This window comes from Salmo salar, chromosome 06 (assembly GCF_965601325.2).
Source record: "Salmo salar chromosome 06, fSalSal1, whole genome shotgun sequence".
Classification (NCBI taxonomy): Eukaryota; Metazoa; Chordata; class Actinopteri; order Salmoniformes; family Salmonidae; genus Salmo; species Salmo salar.
The window spans coordinates 54,340,726-54,356,954 of NC_138296.1; the positions used below are offsets into that span (position 1 = coordinate 54,340,726).

Below are 16,229 nucleotides of genomic sequence, written 5' to 3' on the forward strand. Positions count from 1 at the left end.
ACTCAATTCTAGCACTAGAATAAATGTTTGTCTAATATCCATAGCACATTGGCCAGTTTTTTTTATCAGAGAAGATGTTTATTGCCATCAGTTGAGCTTTAAGTTTAAGTAAAGATGAAATCGATATCATATTATTTGGGTCTCAGTGGTGTTGCACACATTGTTAATATGCATTACTGCAGTTACAGATGGACCAACAACATCACTGTATAGAATCAATTATTACAAAATGGAAGAAGTTCAAGATGACGGTCAATCACCCTCGGTCTGGGGTTCCATGCAAGATCTCACCTCGTGGGGCATCAATGATCATGAGGATGGTGAGGGATCAGCCCAGAACTACACAGCAGGACCTGGTCAATGACCTGAAGAGAGCTGGGACCACAGTCTCAAAGAAAACCATTAGTAACACACAACGCTGTCATGGATTAAAATCCTGCAGCACACGCAAGGTCCCCCTGCTCAAGCCAGCGCATGTCCAGGCCCGTCTGAAGTTTGCCAATGACCATCTGGATGATCCAGAGGAGGAATGGGAGAAGGTCATGTGGTCTGATGAGACAAAATAGAGTTTTTTTGGTCTAAACTCCACTTGCCGTGTTTGGAGGAAGAAGGATGAGTACAACCCCAAGAACACCATCCCAACCGTGAAGCATGGCGTTGGAAACATTATTTTCTGCAAAGGGGACAGGACGACTGCACCGTGTTGAGGATGGATGGGGCCATGTATCGCGAGATCTTGGCCAACAACCTCCTTCCCTCAGTAAGAGCATTGAAGATGGGTCGTGGCTGGGTCTTCCAGCATGACAACGACCCGAAACACACAGCCAGGGCAACTAAGGAGTGGCTCCGTAAGAAGCATCTCAAGGTCCTGGAGTGGCCTAGCCAGTCTCCAGGCCTGAACCCAATAGAAAATCTTTGGAGGGAGCTGAAAGTCCGTATTGCCCAGCGACAGCCCCGAAACCTGAAGGATCTGGAGAAGGTCTGTATGAAGGAGTGGGCCAAAATCCCCTGCTGCAGAGTGTGCAAACCTGGTCAAGAACTACAGGAAACGTATGATCTCTGTAATTGCAAACAAAGGTTTCTGTACCAAATATTAAGTTCTGCTTTTCTGATGTATCAAATACTTATGTCATGCAATAAAATGCTAATTAATTACTTAAAAATCATACAATGTGTTTTTCTGGATTTTTGTTTTAGATTCCGTCTCTCACAGTTGAAGTGTACCTATGATAACAATTACAGACCTCTACATGCTTTGTAAGTACACTGCCGATTTTTGCAGGTTATCAAATACTTGTTCTCCCCACTGTATATATTATTTTTTATCCCAGCCCCCGTCCCCGCAGGTAGGCCGTTTGGTAGGCCGTCATTGTAAATAAGAATTTGTTCTTAACTGACTTGCCTAGTTAAATAAAGGTAAATTAAAATAAAAAATTCATAAAAATAGTATAGTATTGAAAATACAGTCTTCAGTATAGAAAATGTACCTGTTGAAGTAGACAAGGTTGGCTACACTGCAGCAGTAAAGGGAAACTAATGAGGGTGTTCATTTGATAGCATGCCATAATTGTGTCTTCCTGTCTAAAACCAAAGTATTTATTTATATGGTCAATAATATTTGATTATTTCACAAATATGCATGTGTTCCAATCCTGACCTTCCTGATGAGAGGTTGTTGTTGTTGCTGGGCTGCGGCGTGGTTGCAGTTGCGGTCCATCTCCTCCCACACGTCAACACCCTGGGCAGCACGTTGGTGCTGGGCCGGGATGGGGGGGCAGTTGTCGGCGTCGCTGAGGCGCTCGCCCTGCAGTACGTCCTCAGTGTTCTCCCTCTGCAGCTCGGCGGGGAGCACCGAGGCATTGGCCATGCTGGCGGGAGATAGAGAAGGAGGAAGGGAAGGGGTTCGAGAGGGAGAAGGAGAAAGAGAAAAAAGGGAGTCAGGAAAGGGACAGGAAAAGGGACAGAGAGGAGAGAGAATCATTCAGCTGCGTCTTTCCAGAGGACAAATTAGGCCGGTGGTCTCCAAGGGATCGCTGACCGAATATACAGATTTCCTTTCCACCCAAAAAAGCTTGGCAGATTTTACAAAATCAACCCATGGATTGAATTGCGTGAGTGGGACAAAAGTTATACCATGTCGATTTGAAGGAAGGTATTAGTCAAATCAGCAAATGTTGACCAATTAGGCATCAATTACACTCATTCACACAAATATTCTGCATCACACCAACCAACAGGAAGCCAAACAAAGTTATGTATTAACATAACATTTCTCCATCTGACCTGTAAGATCAGCTCTGAAAAGATCTGGGGCATCATTTATCAATCATGCATAGGCAAAAATCTGTGCGTAAACCTTGCGTGGGATCATTTCCACGCAAAGTGTGAGATTTATCAATATGAACGTTTGCTTGAGAGTGTGCGTAAATTCACACACAGCCATGACCATGCATGTGCACAGTGCGCAGTGGTGGAATAAGGGGACAGCTTATCAAGCGTTGAGTGTGGAAAATGTTGTATTGGAGATATGTAGCAATGTAATAATGTACTGTTTAATCTTTTGTTTGATATGTAATTTAAGTGCCTTAATGTGTTTGGACCCCAGGAAGAGTAGCTGCTGCTAACGAGGATCCCTAATAAATACAAAAATATATATCCATTAGCCTGTCAAGATATATATTTCACAAAAGGACATTTGTTACAATAATCCATATCAAGCAACAAATTTTTAAAATGTTCTACTTCATATTCATCTCCTAATGGAGATGGGAGATCCTTCCAGATGGAGAACCACCGCTGCAGCACCACCAATCAGGCCTTTACGGTAGAGTAGCCAGATGGAAGACACTTCTTCAGAAAGTATTTAGACCCCTTGACTTCCACATTTTGTTACGTTACAGTGTTGTTCTCAAATTGATTAAATAAATGTAAAAAATCTCAGCAATCTATACACGATACCCCATAATGGACAAAGCAAAAACAGGTTTTTGAAAATTTTGCAAATGTATTAAAAATGTAAAACAGATACCTTATTGACATAAGTATTCAGCCTCTTTGCTATGAGACTCGAAATCGAGCTCAGGTGCATCCTGTTTCCATTGATCATCCTTGAGATGTTTCTACAACTTGATAGGAGTCCACTATTGGTAAATTCAATTGATTGGACATGATTTGGAAAGGCACACCTGTCTATATGAGGTCGCAGCGTGGACAGTGAATGTCAGAGCAAAAACCAAGCCATGAGGTCTAAGGAATTGTCAGTAGAGCACTGAGACAGGATTGTGTTGAGGCACAGATCTGGGGAATGGTACCAACACATTTCTGCGGCATTAAAGGTCCAAGAACACAGTGGTCTCCATCATTCTTAAATGGAAGAAGTTTGGAACCCCCAAGACTCTTCCTAGAGCTGGCTGTCTGGCCAAACTGAGCAATCTGGAAAGAAGGGCCATGGTCAGGGAGGTGACAAAGAACCCAATGGTCACTCTGACAGAGCTCTAGAGTTCCTCTGTGGAGATGGGAGAACCTTCCAGAAAGACAACCATCTCTGCAGCACTCCACCAATCAGGCCTTTATGGTAGAGTGGCCAGACGGAAGCCACTCCTCAGTAAAAGGCACATGACAGCCCGCTTGGAGTTTGCCAAAAGGCACCTTAAGACTCTCAGACCATAAGAAACAAGATTCTCTGGTCTGATGAAACCAAGATTAAACTATTTGGCCTAAATGCCAATCATCACGTCTGAAGGAAACCTGGCACCATAACTACAGTAAAGCATGGTGGTGGCAGCATCGTGCTGTGGGGATGTTTTTCAGCGGCAGGGACTGGGAGACTAGTCAGGATCAAGATAAAGGTGAACGGCGCAAAGTACAGAGAGATCCTTGATGAAAACCTGCTCCAGAGCTCTCAGGACCTCAGACTAGGGCAAAGGTTCACCTTCCAACAGGACAACGACCCTAAGCACACAGCCAAGACAAGTGACCAAGTGGCTTTGGGACGAGTCTCAATGTCCTTGAGTGGCCCAGCCAGAGCCCGGACTTAAACATGATCGAACAGCTCTGGAGAGATCTGAAAATAGCTGTGCAGCAACGCTCCACATCCAACCTGGCAGAGCTTGGGAGGATCAGAAGGGCAGAAACTCCCCAAATACAGGTGTGCCAAGCTTGTAGCGTCATACCCAAGACAACTCGAGGCTGTATTGGCTGCCAAAGGTGCTTCAACAAAGTACTGAGTAAAGGGTCTGAATACTTATGTAAATGTAATATTTCAGATTTAAATTTTTTGTATATTAGCAAAAATGTCTAAACCTGTTTTTGTTAGTCATTATGGGTTATTGTGTGTGGATTGATGAGGGAAAAAACTACTGAATTTGTACTGGTCAAGCCACAACGGAGCAAACCAAATAAAACCATTTGGTTTAACTCAATCTCTAATTCTAGCACCTATATTCAGTCTCTGAAAATAGTTATTTTTTTATTTTTTTTGATTGCGCCATTCATTGTAAGGCATTGTATATTCCCCACAGACTTTAAAGGGATGATTGACCATACAGTACCCACCCCTAATACTGGCACCCTTGGTAAATATGAGCAAAACGGGTTGTGAAAAAAAATTCTTTGCTGTTTATCCTATTTGTCTTTCATTCAAAATATTCACAAAAATCTAACCATTAATTGAAGTCACATTTTTATGTTAAATAAATGAAATAAATATTTTTCTCCAAAACATGTGTGGCACAATTATTGGCAACCTCTAGAAATTCTTAGGAGTAAAATCTAACTGAAGTATATTCCCATATTTTACGTTAAGTTCACCTGAGTGATTAGGAACACTTAAGTGGTAAGCCATGACTTCCTGTTTCACTGGGGTATAAATATGAGGTGACACACAGGCCAAGTTCCCATAGTCATCCATCACTATGGGAAAGACCCGAGAATACAGTAATGACATGCGACAAAAGGTTGTTGAGCTGCACAAATCAGGAAATGGCTATAAGAAAAAAGATCAACGGTTGAAAATAGCCATTTCCACTATCAGGGAAATAATTAAGAAGTTTAAAGCAACTGGAGATGTTAACAATCGGCCTGGAAGAGGACGTGTGGCTATATTGACCCCACGCACAGTGAGGAGGATGGTTTGAGTGGGTAAAAAAATCACCAAGGATAATACCTGGAGAATTGCAGATATTTGTTGGGTCTTGGGGTCAGAAAGTCTCCAGAACTACGATCAGACGCCACCTACATAACCATAACCAAGTTGTTTGGGAGGGTTGCCATAAAAAAAGCCTTTGCTGTCATCAAACAACAAACTCAAGCGCCTACAGTTTGCCAAACGTTACTGGAACTTTCAATGGGACCGGGTTCTATAATCAGATGAGACCAAAATAGAGCTTTTTGGAAACAAACACCAGAGGTGGGTTTGGCGTAGACAGAAAGATAGCCATGCAGAAAAGTACCTCATCCCCACTGTGAAGTATGGTGGTTGATCTTTGATGTTGCGGGTCAGTTTGTCTTCCAAAGGCCCTGGACAACTTGTCAGGATACATGGTATCATGGAACATCAAGTACCAGCAGATATTAAATCAAAACCTCTGCTAGAAAGCTTAAATTGGGCCGTGGTTTGATCTTCCAGTAGGACAATGATCCAAAGCACACCTCAATCAACACAAGAATGGTTCACTGACCACAGAATTAAGTTTTTGCCATAGCCATCCTAGTCCCCTGCCCTAAACCCCATAGAAAACCTGTGGGATAAGCTGAAGAGGAGAATCCACAAGTGTGGACCTCCTGAATCTGAAGGATCTGGACAGATTCTGTATGGAGGAATGGTCTCAGATCCCTTGCCATGTGTTCTCCAACCTCATCACGCATTATAGGAGAAGATTCAGAGCTCTTATCTTTGCAAAGGGAGGTTGCACAACGTATTGAATGAAGGGGTGCCAATAATTGTGGCACATATATTTGAGAAAAATATTGGTTTTATGATAAGAATGTATTTTTTCTTTCAATTACAATTTTTTTCTTTCAAATTACAATTTACTTTAATTAAAGGTTTGATTTTTGTGAATATTTTGAATGAAAGATCAAGAGGATAAACATTTACCAAGTGTGCCAATATTAGCGGAGGGCACTGTATATGCACTAAGGCTAAGAGCAATAGGTATTTATCAATGGTCATCTCCCTCGGTGTACATATGACACTCGTAGGATTGTTTGATAAAACACACTTTTTCTATGCAAACAAGCATTCTATATTCTGTTCGAAAGTAGTATTTTAGAATAGTTTCGAAGCAATATTGATAAATATTTGTGGAACAAATATCAGAATTGGGCTGCCTGTCTAAACACAGTCTTTGAGTGGAACAGTTGCCATTTTGGATTACAGTTGCAATATTTTGGGTACTTTCCCAAAATTCCCAGGTTTTCCAGATATCCAGTTTGGAAGATTCCTGGAATAAGTAGGAAATTCAGGAATTCTCCTCCCTGGATTCCTGAAAAAAAAACTGTAACCCTACTTCTGATACCAAACAGTTCTACCTCTCTGCTACTATTTTCAAACAATATGCCATCATTGCAGTTCTTACCCAATGTAAGCTGGTGTGAGGCGGGTCAGTTGCTGAGCGGTGGTGGCTGAACCGGTGATGGTCAGCATATCCTCTGAGTCGCACCTCTCCCAGTCATACGGGTCATTCTCCAACACGTTGTGGCTCTTCATGGCATTTTCAAACACTGAAATTAGTAGCTGGAACAGAACAACCAAAACCATTGACATTTAGCATTATGAAACAATGGTCAGATTTATTGTTGGCTTGTTGTTGGCAGACAAATACACACATAGGAGTGGGTGTCAATTCCATTCAAATTCAGTCAAATCAGGGAGTTAGGTCTGTCCCCGCCAATTTTTTTGGGGGGGTTGGCCAAGAGTCATCTGTTCTTTTGACCAATCGATTGGTTGAAATTAGCGGCGCAGGTCCTAATCCAGGCACTTGTCATCTCCCGTCTGGATTACTGCAACTCGCTGTTGGCGGGGCTCCCTGCCTGTGCCATTAAAGCCCTACAACTCATCCAGAACGCCGCAGCCCGTCTGGTGTTCAACCTTCCCAAGTTATCTCACGTCACCCCGCTCCTCCGCACACTCCTCTGGCTTCCAGTTGAAGCTCGGATCTGCTATAAGACCATGGTGCTTGCCTACGGAGCTGTGAGGGGAACGGCACCTCCGTACCTTCAGGCTCTGATCAGTCCCTACACCCAAAGAAGGGCACTGCGTTCATCCACCTCTGGCCTGCTCGCCTCCCTACCTCTGTGGAAGCACAGTTCCCGCTCAGCCCAGTCAAAACTGTTCGCTGCTCTGGCACCCCAATGGTGGAACAAGCTCCCTCACGACGCCAGGACAGCAGAGTCAATCACCACCTTCCGGAGACACCTGAAACCCCACCTCTTTAAGGAATACCTGGGATAGGATTAAGTAATCCTTCTAACCCTCCCCGCCCCTACCCCCCCCAAAAAAGATATAGATGTACTATTGTAAAGTGGTTGTTCCACTGGATATCATAAGGTGAATGCACCAATTTGTAAGTCGCTCTGGATAACAGCATCTGCTAAATGACGTAAATGTAAATGTAAACATGTATCGTTCCATATATTTACACATCCTATGTGTTTAAATCAAATCAACTATATTCACTGAGCTTGTCTGATGCTTTTAAGCACATGGTTTGATTAAATAATTAAGACACACAAATGACTAGAGGGAGCCCGACAAGCAATTGATTTGATTGTGCCGGGCCAGCTCAGACTTGCTGCATTGTGTTAAAAAAAAAGAGACAGCGAGTGACTCTAACTGGCACCCGTTGTCTCTCTCCTCCCTGCTGCAGCGACCACCACAGAACATCAAAGTGTTTGTTGATGAAGGTGCAACATAATTATTGCCATTTCTGTTACCGAAATCCTTCATTTGTTTAGGAAAAACATTCCCCATTCCCTCGACCCTTGCTCTCTTTACAGGACACGTTTGCGTCGCATGCACATGACCAAATACCTATTTGTATGGGAATAGTATTACTACAGAACGTTGGTTATGTAATTATTACTCCAGGATGTCTGTTATTCCAGAGGACAATTCAGACGGGATTCATTTCTAAAAATCCAATAAATTGACAGTTATGACGGAAGCCTGGAGGTTTGAATTCTAGGCGTGAAGATACAGTATTTCAACATGTCCAGGTGATAGGGCCACACTGATAACTCAAGCTTGGTTCCTAAGTTTCTAAACCATACCAAACCATCTTTGCTATAGCGTCATCATAATATTTGAATTGAGTAAGAGTGAAGATAATCTTTAGGATATTTTTGCGATCCGCAGTAGCTTACGTCCTAAATGCCCCGCAGCCTTCGGATGTGAGCTAAACAGTGCACTAGCCAGGGCCGGTCATTGCCTTTCTGCCACCATCCCCCGCAAAACTAGAATAGTCCCAGTAAGCAAAATGACGTTGAAAAGAAGTCTAAAATATGTATTTTCCAGACGTTCAAGTTCAATATAGGTTCTGAATGAAATATTATGTTTAAAATATATATTTTCCAGGATGCTGAAAAGGCATCTTCAGGACTTTGAGAAATATGTATTTTCCTGACGTTGAAATCAGGTTCATTTTCGGTTCTTAATGAATGTTGAAAATACATATTTTACAGATGTTGAAAAAAAAAAATGTTTTATGGATGTTGCAAATCTTTTGGGCAGATGTTGAAATCAGGCAATTTTTTTGTCCTGAATGAAAGTTGAAAATAAGTAATATATAGACGTCTATGTTTGGACCAGACTGGTCCAAGCTGGACAAAATCTGAACCAAATCGTCCATGATTGGTTCAGATTTGATACGGACCAGACAAAAAAAACCAATGTACATGGACATCAAGGCCTACGTGGAAATCAAGGCCGGTCCGGAACTGCACCAAAAAAAGACATCCAAATGATGTCGGTCCATGCTTATTGAGGTGTCGCCTACAGTGTTGCCTGAAATGTAATTTTATGAATGCCCATCTACAGTATGTGGTAAGCCTACCCTTTTTAACACACCAAAAAAACGACATGCGGACAGGACCAAAAAAAGACATTGGCTCGTGCTTACTAGGGTGTAGCCTACTATGTCGCCCGCAATGGAATTTTATGAATGCCCATCCATGTGGTAGCCCCACCATTTGTAAAACAGGCCGCTGCATTGGCTTTATTAGTCCTGATTCCTGTGACTAGTCAATTTGGATATTTAAGCTCTGAATATCAACTACCCAACTTTATCATGAGTTATCGCAAGCCTATTTGCAATGTGTTTACACAGCGGGAAATACAGAAGTATTTTCTTTTTCGCTATGATCAGCTTGTAAAAAAATGTATGGGTACAAACTTCAAACCATTGATCATGACAATGCGGTGAAACTCCTGGACAACAGTTGTAATTGTCCATTCCATATTGTCCATTTTATTTTGACCTGTCCTGTTTTTAGGAAATGTTGATTTGTGACAGCTCTTTTTTTACATTTATTTGATTTTTGATCTGAGAAAACTTGCATGATGTAAAAAGTGTCTGTCTCATTACAGTGTCATACATTTTATCTACAGCCTCTATGCAACAGAAAAGGTTGTGTGCACCAAACAGATGCTGTATAGATTACAATATAATTTTCCTGACTGTTTGGAGCAATGTAAACAACACAAAATAAAGTGTAAGCATACCAGAGTCTGTTGTAAAAAAAAATTGTTAAGCCTCTATTACAGCAAAGACTAAAAACAGCTGCATTCATTCATGAATGCAATTTCCGAAATGGAACGGTTATTTATTTATTGTTTAAACTAATTATTCAAGGCTCGCTTGAATTTATTTTAAAACTAAAATGCTTGATTGCATTTCAAATCATGAATGACTCATATTCTGTGTGATGACATGAACGAATTAATGATTGATTGACCGATACAGTAGCCTATATAAGTATTGAAATATAGGCCAAATAAGTTACGGTATTAAGACTAAAAAGGATGTACTTTTACGCCTGCAACACAGTGGTGGTTATACAAGACTGCTATACTAAGCCTACTAATGATAATGAGAAGGATATGAAGGACAATAATAAGAAGGATATCAAGAAAAAGGAGCGTTATTGCTATTATAAATATAACTTTTCAGACAATTTGGAACAGTGTAAACAATAAATACATTTTAAATAATTCCAGAGAGACTGTTCTAACGAAAAAAAAAAGTCTAAATCTTTACTCCAGCAAAGCAAAGATTAAAAACAGCCGAATTTGTGAAATTATTTACTTAACATGTCATTGCATGAGGCTTGGTGCTCAATGAATCAGTAGGCTATTAAACAAACACTCAGGCAACAAAAGCAGGATCTGTCTTATTTCTGTAGATAAATTGATGGGCTCCCGAGTGGCGCAGCGGTCTAAGGCACTGCATCTCAGTGCTAGAGGTGTCACTACAGACACTGGTTCGTTTCCAGGCTGTATCACAACCGGCCGTGATTGGGAGTCCCATAGGCTGGCACACAATTTGCCCAGCGTCGTCTGGGTTAGGGTTTGGCCGGGGTAGGCCGTCATTGTAAATAAGAATTTGTTCTTAACGGACTTGCCTAGTTAAATAAATACAATTTTTTAAAAAGTATAAAGCAGTTAGGCTATTGATTATAGACCTAATTAAGTTTGCGTTTCCTCTCTCCTCATTCTGCTGCTGCCTCCGCAGCATTGTTCTCAACACCAAAATACTGGTTAACTTTGCTATTATGCACATAGCAACATGGTCTACGAAAAGGCGTCAATTCAACAGCACACTGATATGTTTCAGAACAGTGGACAGCGACTGGTATCCAAAGAGGGAGAAAGTGCATTTGTTATAAAATAATATCATTTTTATTAGTATTGCACCATTGTTCTTATGTAATATAACCATGTATAATTTAAGTAGCATATGTATTAGACTGATGGACTGTGCCATCCATAATGGATCAGTCCACTCAGACAGGCAAGAATCAGACAGGTGTCTTGCACACCATGATATTAATTTTTTTGCTACTGCTCGACTAAAGAAATCTGGGTCGACCAACAACCTATCGACCAAACAATCGACCAGTCAACTAAACAGTCGACTAAATGGGGACAGCCCTACAGGAAGTAAACTAAAATTCCAACTCCAATATTTTCTGGATATTTGAGTTAATGCACACATATGGAAACATATATAGACCAATGTTACCTGATAGTCAGGCTTAGTGAAGTAGTCCAGGGTCAGGATATGATCCAGGAAGACGCTGAACTCTGAGGGGAGGTGTTTGAGCATGAGGCGATTGTCGTAGGTCTCTTTTAGGTTCCCCACCTGTTCCTGTGAGCAGAGGGAAAAGAGCATGAACACACATGCTCATACATGTACAGTACACACACATGCACATACACTTACTTTGTCTTTGACCTTCCTCCAGGGTAGCTGGCCCACCGTGAACTCCACCAGCATGTAGAAGAGAGACCAGAGGTCATCATGGCGACCCATCTCCTGAATACCACAGACACACACAACATGGGTGAGCAAGGTGAGAACATGTACTCATATAGCCTAGTATAAGGTTGACCTCACCTTATTCTTGTGTGCGTTGACTGAGGCATAGCGCACCGTTCCTCTGAACCCTGCCACGGGACGAGGCTGACAGGGAGAGAGAGATGGATAAGAAATGAAATTGAATCTTCAATATTCACACTAGCATACTACTTAGAATACATGCCCAATGCGAGCTTCATTTTAAGTGGACATTGAAATGTAGCCATCACATTGACATTTTAGTCATTTAGTACACACTCTTATCCAGAGTGACTAACAGTAGTGAGTGCATACATGTTCATACTTTTTTCGTACTGGTCCCCCATGGGAATCGAACCCACAACCCTGGCATTGCAAGCATCATGCTTTACCAACTGAGCCACATGCGCATACACACATGCACGTGCAGGAATACTTACAGGACGCACTTCCTGACAAGAGTTGGTGAACTGTCGGGCCAGACCAAAGTCGAGCATGTAGCAGCATCGACATGTGCTGGACAGGCGCCCCATGGCAAAGTTTGACTGGGGTGGTACAAACACAGTAAATCAGTCACTGATACTTAGTCTTGTCCTTGCCATTGATCTGATGAAGCAGGCAATAATCGAAGTAAATCCTGTTACTCTTTCCAGCAATGCCTGGTACAATGCTTTGAAACTTGATGCGGTCTTATAATAAGGCATTTCTCACCATGCATCAATTTTTTTTACTGATAATAACAAAATGGCTGGGATGTAGTCAGGATCACTATGAGACATTATAATATTGTCATACATGCTTATGACAAGTTGTGCAATGCATTACAGTGAGGGAAAAAAGTATTTGATCCCCTGCTGATTTAGTACGTTTGCCCACTGACAAAGAAATGATCAGTCTATAATTTTAATGGTAGGTTTATTTGAACAGTGAGAGACAGAATAACAACAAAAAAATCCAGAAAAACGCATGTCAAAAATGTTATAAAATGATTTGCATTTTAATGAAGGAAATAAGTATTTGACCCCTCTGCAAAACACGACTTAGTACTTGGTGGCAAAACCCTTGTTGGCAATCACAGAGGTCAGACGTTTCTTGTAGTTGGCCACCAGGTTTGCACACATCTCAGGAGGGATTTTGTCCCACTCCTCTTTGCAGATCTTCTCCAAGTCATTAAGGTTGAGGCTGACGTTTGGAAACTCGAACCTTCAGCTCCCTCCACAGATTAAGGTCTGGAGACTGGCTAGGCCACTCCAGGACCTTAATGTGCTTCTTCTTGAGCCACTCCTTTGTTGCCTTGGCCGTGTGTTTTGGGTCATTGTCATGCTGGAATACCCATCCACGACCCATTTTCAATGCCCTGGCTGAGGGAAGGAGGTTCTCACCCAAGATTTGACGGTAAATGGCCCCGTCCATCGTCCCTTTGATGCGGTGAAGTTGTCCTGTCCCCTTAGCAGAAAAACACCCCCAAAGCATAATGTTTCCACCTCCATGTTTGACGGTGGGATGGTGTTCTTGGGGTCATCTTTTGTATAAATCCACAGGCAGAAAAGAGAGGGATATATATCAAACACGGCGAGTTGAGTTGATGCCAAAGAGCTCCATTTTGGTCTCATCTGACCACAACTCTTTCACCCAGTTGTCCTCTGAATCATTCAGACAGGCATGTATATGTGCTTTCTTGAGCAGGGGGACCTTGCGGGTCATTTCAGTCCTTCACGGCGTAGTGTACCAATTGTTTTCTTGGTGACAATGGTCCCAGCTGCCTTGAGATCATTGACAAGATCCTCCCGTGTAGTTGTGGGCTGATTCATCACCATTCTCATGATCATTGCAACTCCACGAGGTGAGATCTTGCATGGAGCCCCAGGCCCGAGGGAGATTGACAGTTCTTTTGTGTTTCTTCCATTTGCGAATAATCGTACCAACTGTTGTCACCTTCTCACCAAGCTGCTTGGCGATGGTCTTGTAGCCCATTCCAGCCTTGTGAAGGTCTACAATCTTGTCCCTGACATCCTTGGAGAGCTCTTTGATCTTGGCCATGGTGGAGAGTTTGGAATCTGATTGATTGATTGCTTCTGTGGACAGGTGTCTTTTATACAGGTAACAAACTGAGATTAGGAGCACTCCCTTTAAGAGTGTGCTCCTAATCTCAGCTCATTACCTTTATAAAAGATACCTGGGAGCCAGAAATCTTTCTGATTGAGAGGGGGTCAAATACTTATTTCCCTCATTAAAATGCAAATCAATTTATAACATTTTTGACATGCGTTTTTCTGGATTTTTTGTTGTTGTTATTCTGTCTCTCAATGTTCAAATAAACCTACCATTAAAATTATAGACTGATAATTTCTTTGTCAGTGGGCAAACGTACAAAATCAGCAGGGGATCAAATACTTTTTTCCCTCACTGTATAACCACTTAAAGCGCTATACCTGCATTCATACACTGGACGCAGAGACATAAAAGTGTATACATTAGTTAATCTGACGCTTAATTGCCAAAATGTCAAACTATCCCTTTAAGGCTTGAGTGTTACCAGTACATTATTTATGCTCTCATCTTGTTCCCTTACCCCTGATTCATGACCCCTTATTATTCCCTCATCTTCTGACCCCATGACCCCTTACAGGTTTGATGTCGCGGTGCAGGAAGCCCACAGAGTGGATGCTCTCGATGGCCTCCAGCATCTGTCGGCCCAGCCTCAGAGTCGTGGAGACGGTGAAGGTGCCGCGAGACATAGCTCTGCGCAGGTCTGCCAGATTCCTCCCCTATAGGACACAGACAGTAAAGCAATGTTTGTGGGATGGGGTGATGGTCACCCAAGGCTGAGATACTTACTCATTCTTTCTCTCACTCTCACACACACACACACACACACACCACACTTTATTTGAATCCACAAATCACATTACAATTAAAGGGATTCAAATATTTAAGGTCGCACACAAGTGCGCATGAGCACGCAGCCAGAAACCTTACCTGAAGTTCCATCACCACATAGTTGAAGCGGTCATTGCGGCCACAGCCTACAAAGCGACACACATGATCTTTACCTGAAACAGAGAAACAAATGTTGCTTAGAAGGTCTCTCTTCTAAAACACATCAGATATTTACAGTATCTGGCCAAATTATTAGAAACACGTAAATATCCAATCAATATTTTCCACAAAGGTTTGATACGGTTGTGTGAATTTCAAAGTTATGGACATTTCAGTGTATTTCCGAACGACCTCCATTCTAGACGTATATTTGAGGTCGTACTGTATTCCAACAGGGCCCCTGTCTCTCACCCTGGAGCTTCTTCAGCACGGCCACCTCCATCTTCAGCACCTGTTTGGGCTGCTGGGCAGACTCCACCTTCAGGGCCACGTTGACCTGGCTCAGCTGATCCAGCACCTCGTAGATCTCCCCGAAGCCACCCCCACCAATTTTCTTCACCTGGAAATGGAATGGGGAAGGTGGAATGCAGGTAGTAAAGAAAGAAGAGAGAGCGGGTGGGTGGGGGATGGAGGTGGAGAGAGGTGGAGAGAGAGAACGAGAGGGAAGTTGTGAGTGTTCTGTATGAAAAGCGCCATACTGTACCTACAGAAGGTACACACACACCACATCTCACCTCATACCGGTTAGACACATTACATAAAGCTGCTTTGACATTCTCGCTGCTGCCTTCTTGCTAGGAGAATGGGAGCAGCGACAAGACAGATTTGACCGAAGCTAGCTGTGCCCTTTCTGTAGCTGGTAGTATTTATAGTAACTCACCACTCTCCATCTCTCCCGGACCAAGTCTGTGACTGACAGGATGTCTGCCGCCTGCTCTACTGCACCACTCATCCCAAGTGCTGCTCGGAGTGCTCCCAACGACGGCCTGCACCTGGCATCAGTGTCGCTGGCTTTTTACTGCAGAAAGAAATGGCGAAAGGAAAGAAACATTTCAATTTAGACAACTGACAAAATCAGGCCAAAGTAGAGTCCTTGATGACCTCCAGCTTCATGTGTCCCCAGAGAGATGTCAAAATGTGTGTGTTGTCACTGTCATTTTACTTTCTTCACCTATATACTAATGTAAAGGACGTATTGGAACATTTACATCCATTTGTTTTTATTCACAGCAAATAATGTTTCTTTGGATAATCACATCACTGGACATATTAAAAGCCCCATCAGCAGAATCTACCACTTCTATTGCAGGCTACTTTTAAAGCCCATTTAGCCAAGTCCTTTTTCTTACTGTTGTAATAGCTAAGAATAATGCATGAACACAGTGATTGCCATAAGAGCTGCTTGTTCACAACTTACCCTGTGTGTTGCTTATGTAGCCAACAGACATAGCAACTTACCAACCCAACATAGCCATCCTATTCCAACATGATCAGCTGTCATTCTGAAAACTGTTAATAGAGGCATTTCACTTGATAAAATATCTGGCAAGCTGGTTGGCTAGCTGGCAAACGTTAGCTAGGTCTACTAACGTTAAGGTCTTACAAAAAAGAGGGAGAAAGGATCGCTTTGCTAAAATTAGATAGCGTAACGTTACCTTGCTTGACAACAAAGCATAACCCTTTGCATCCATCACGTACTGGACCAGTTAGCTAACAACAAACCAATACTAGCAGCTAGCTATCTTTTTAGACAGCTATCTATCTATATGGTATCTAATAGCTGGGATAACATTA

General features: G+C 42.3%; 1 protein-coding gene across 2 annotated transcripts in view; it reads right to left on the reverse strand.

The window, feature by feature from the left end:
- LOC106607578 (tau-tubulin kinase 2) overlaps nucleotides 1–16,229 on the reverse strand; it is a 29,348-nt gene that overhangs the window by 12,486 nt on the left and 633 nt on the right. For both annotated transcript variants that reach the window (XM_014204652.3, XM_014204650.3), the window contains exons 2-11: nucleotides 15,316–15,453; nucleotides 14,847–14,994; nucleotides 14,535–14,608; nucleotides 14,183–14,323; nucleotides 11,996–12,100; nucleotides 11,616–11,681; nucleotides 11,442–11,534; nucleotides 11,241–11,366; nucleotides 6,579–6,736; nucleotides 1,658–1,868 (exon numbers count right to left, since the gene is read on the reverse strand). In XM_014204652.3, coding sequence (XP_014060127.3) covers nucleotides 1,658–1,868; nucleotides 6,579–6,736; nucleotides 11,241–11,366; nucleotides 11,442–11,534; nucleotides 11,616–11,681; nucleotides 11,996–12,100; nucleotides 14,183–14,323; nucleotides 14,535–14,608; nucleotides 14,847–14,994; nucleotides 15,316–15,387 — 1,194 coding nt within the window. In that variant the 5' untranslated portion in view covers nucleotides 15,388–15,453. The remainder of the gene's footprint in view (nucleotides 1–1,657; nucleotides 1,869–6,578; nucleotides 6,737–11,240; nucleotides 11,367–11,441; nucleotides 11,535–11,615; nucleotides 11,682–11,995; nucleotides 12,101–14,182; nucleotides 14,324–14,534; nucleotides 14,609–14,846; nucleotides 14,995–15,315; nucleotides 15,454–16,229) is intronic.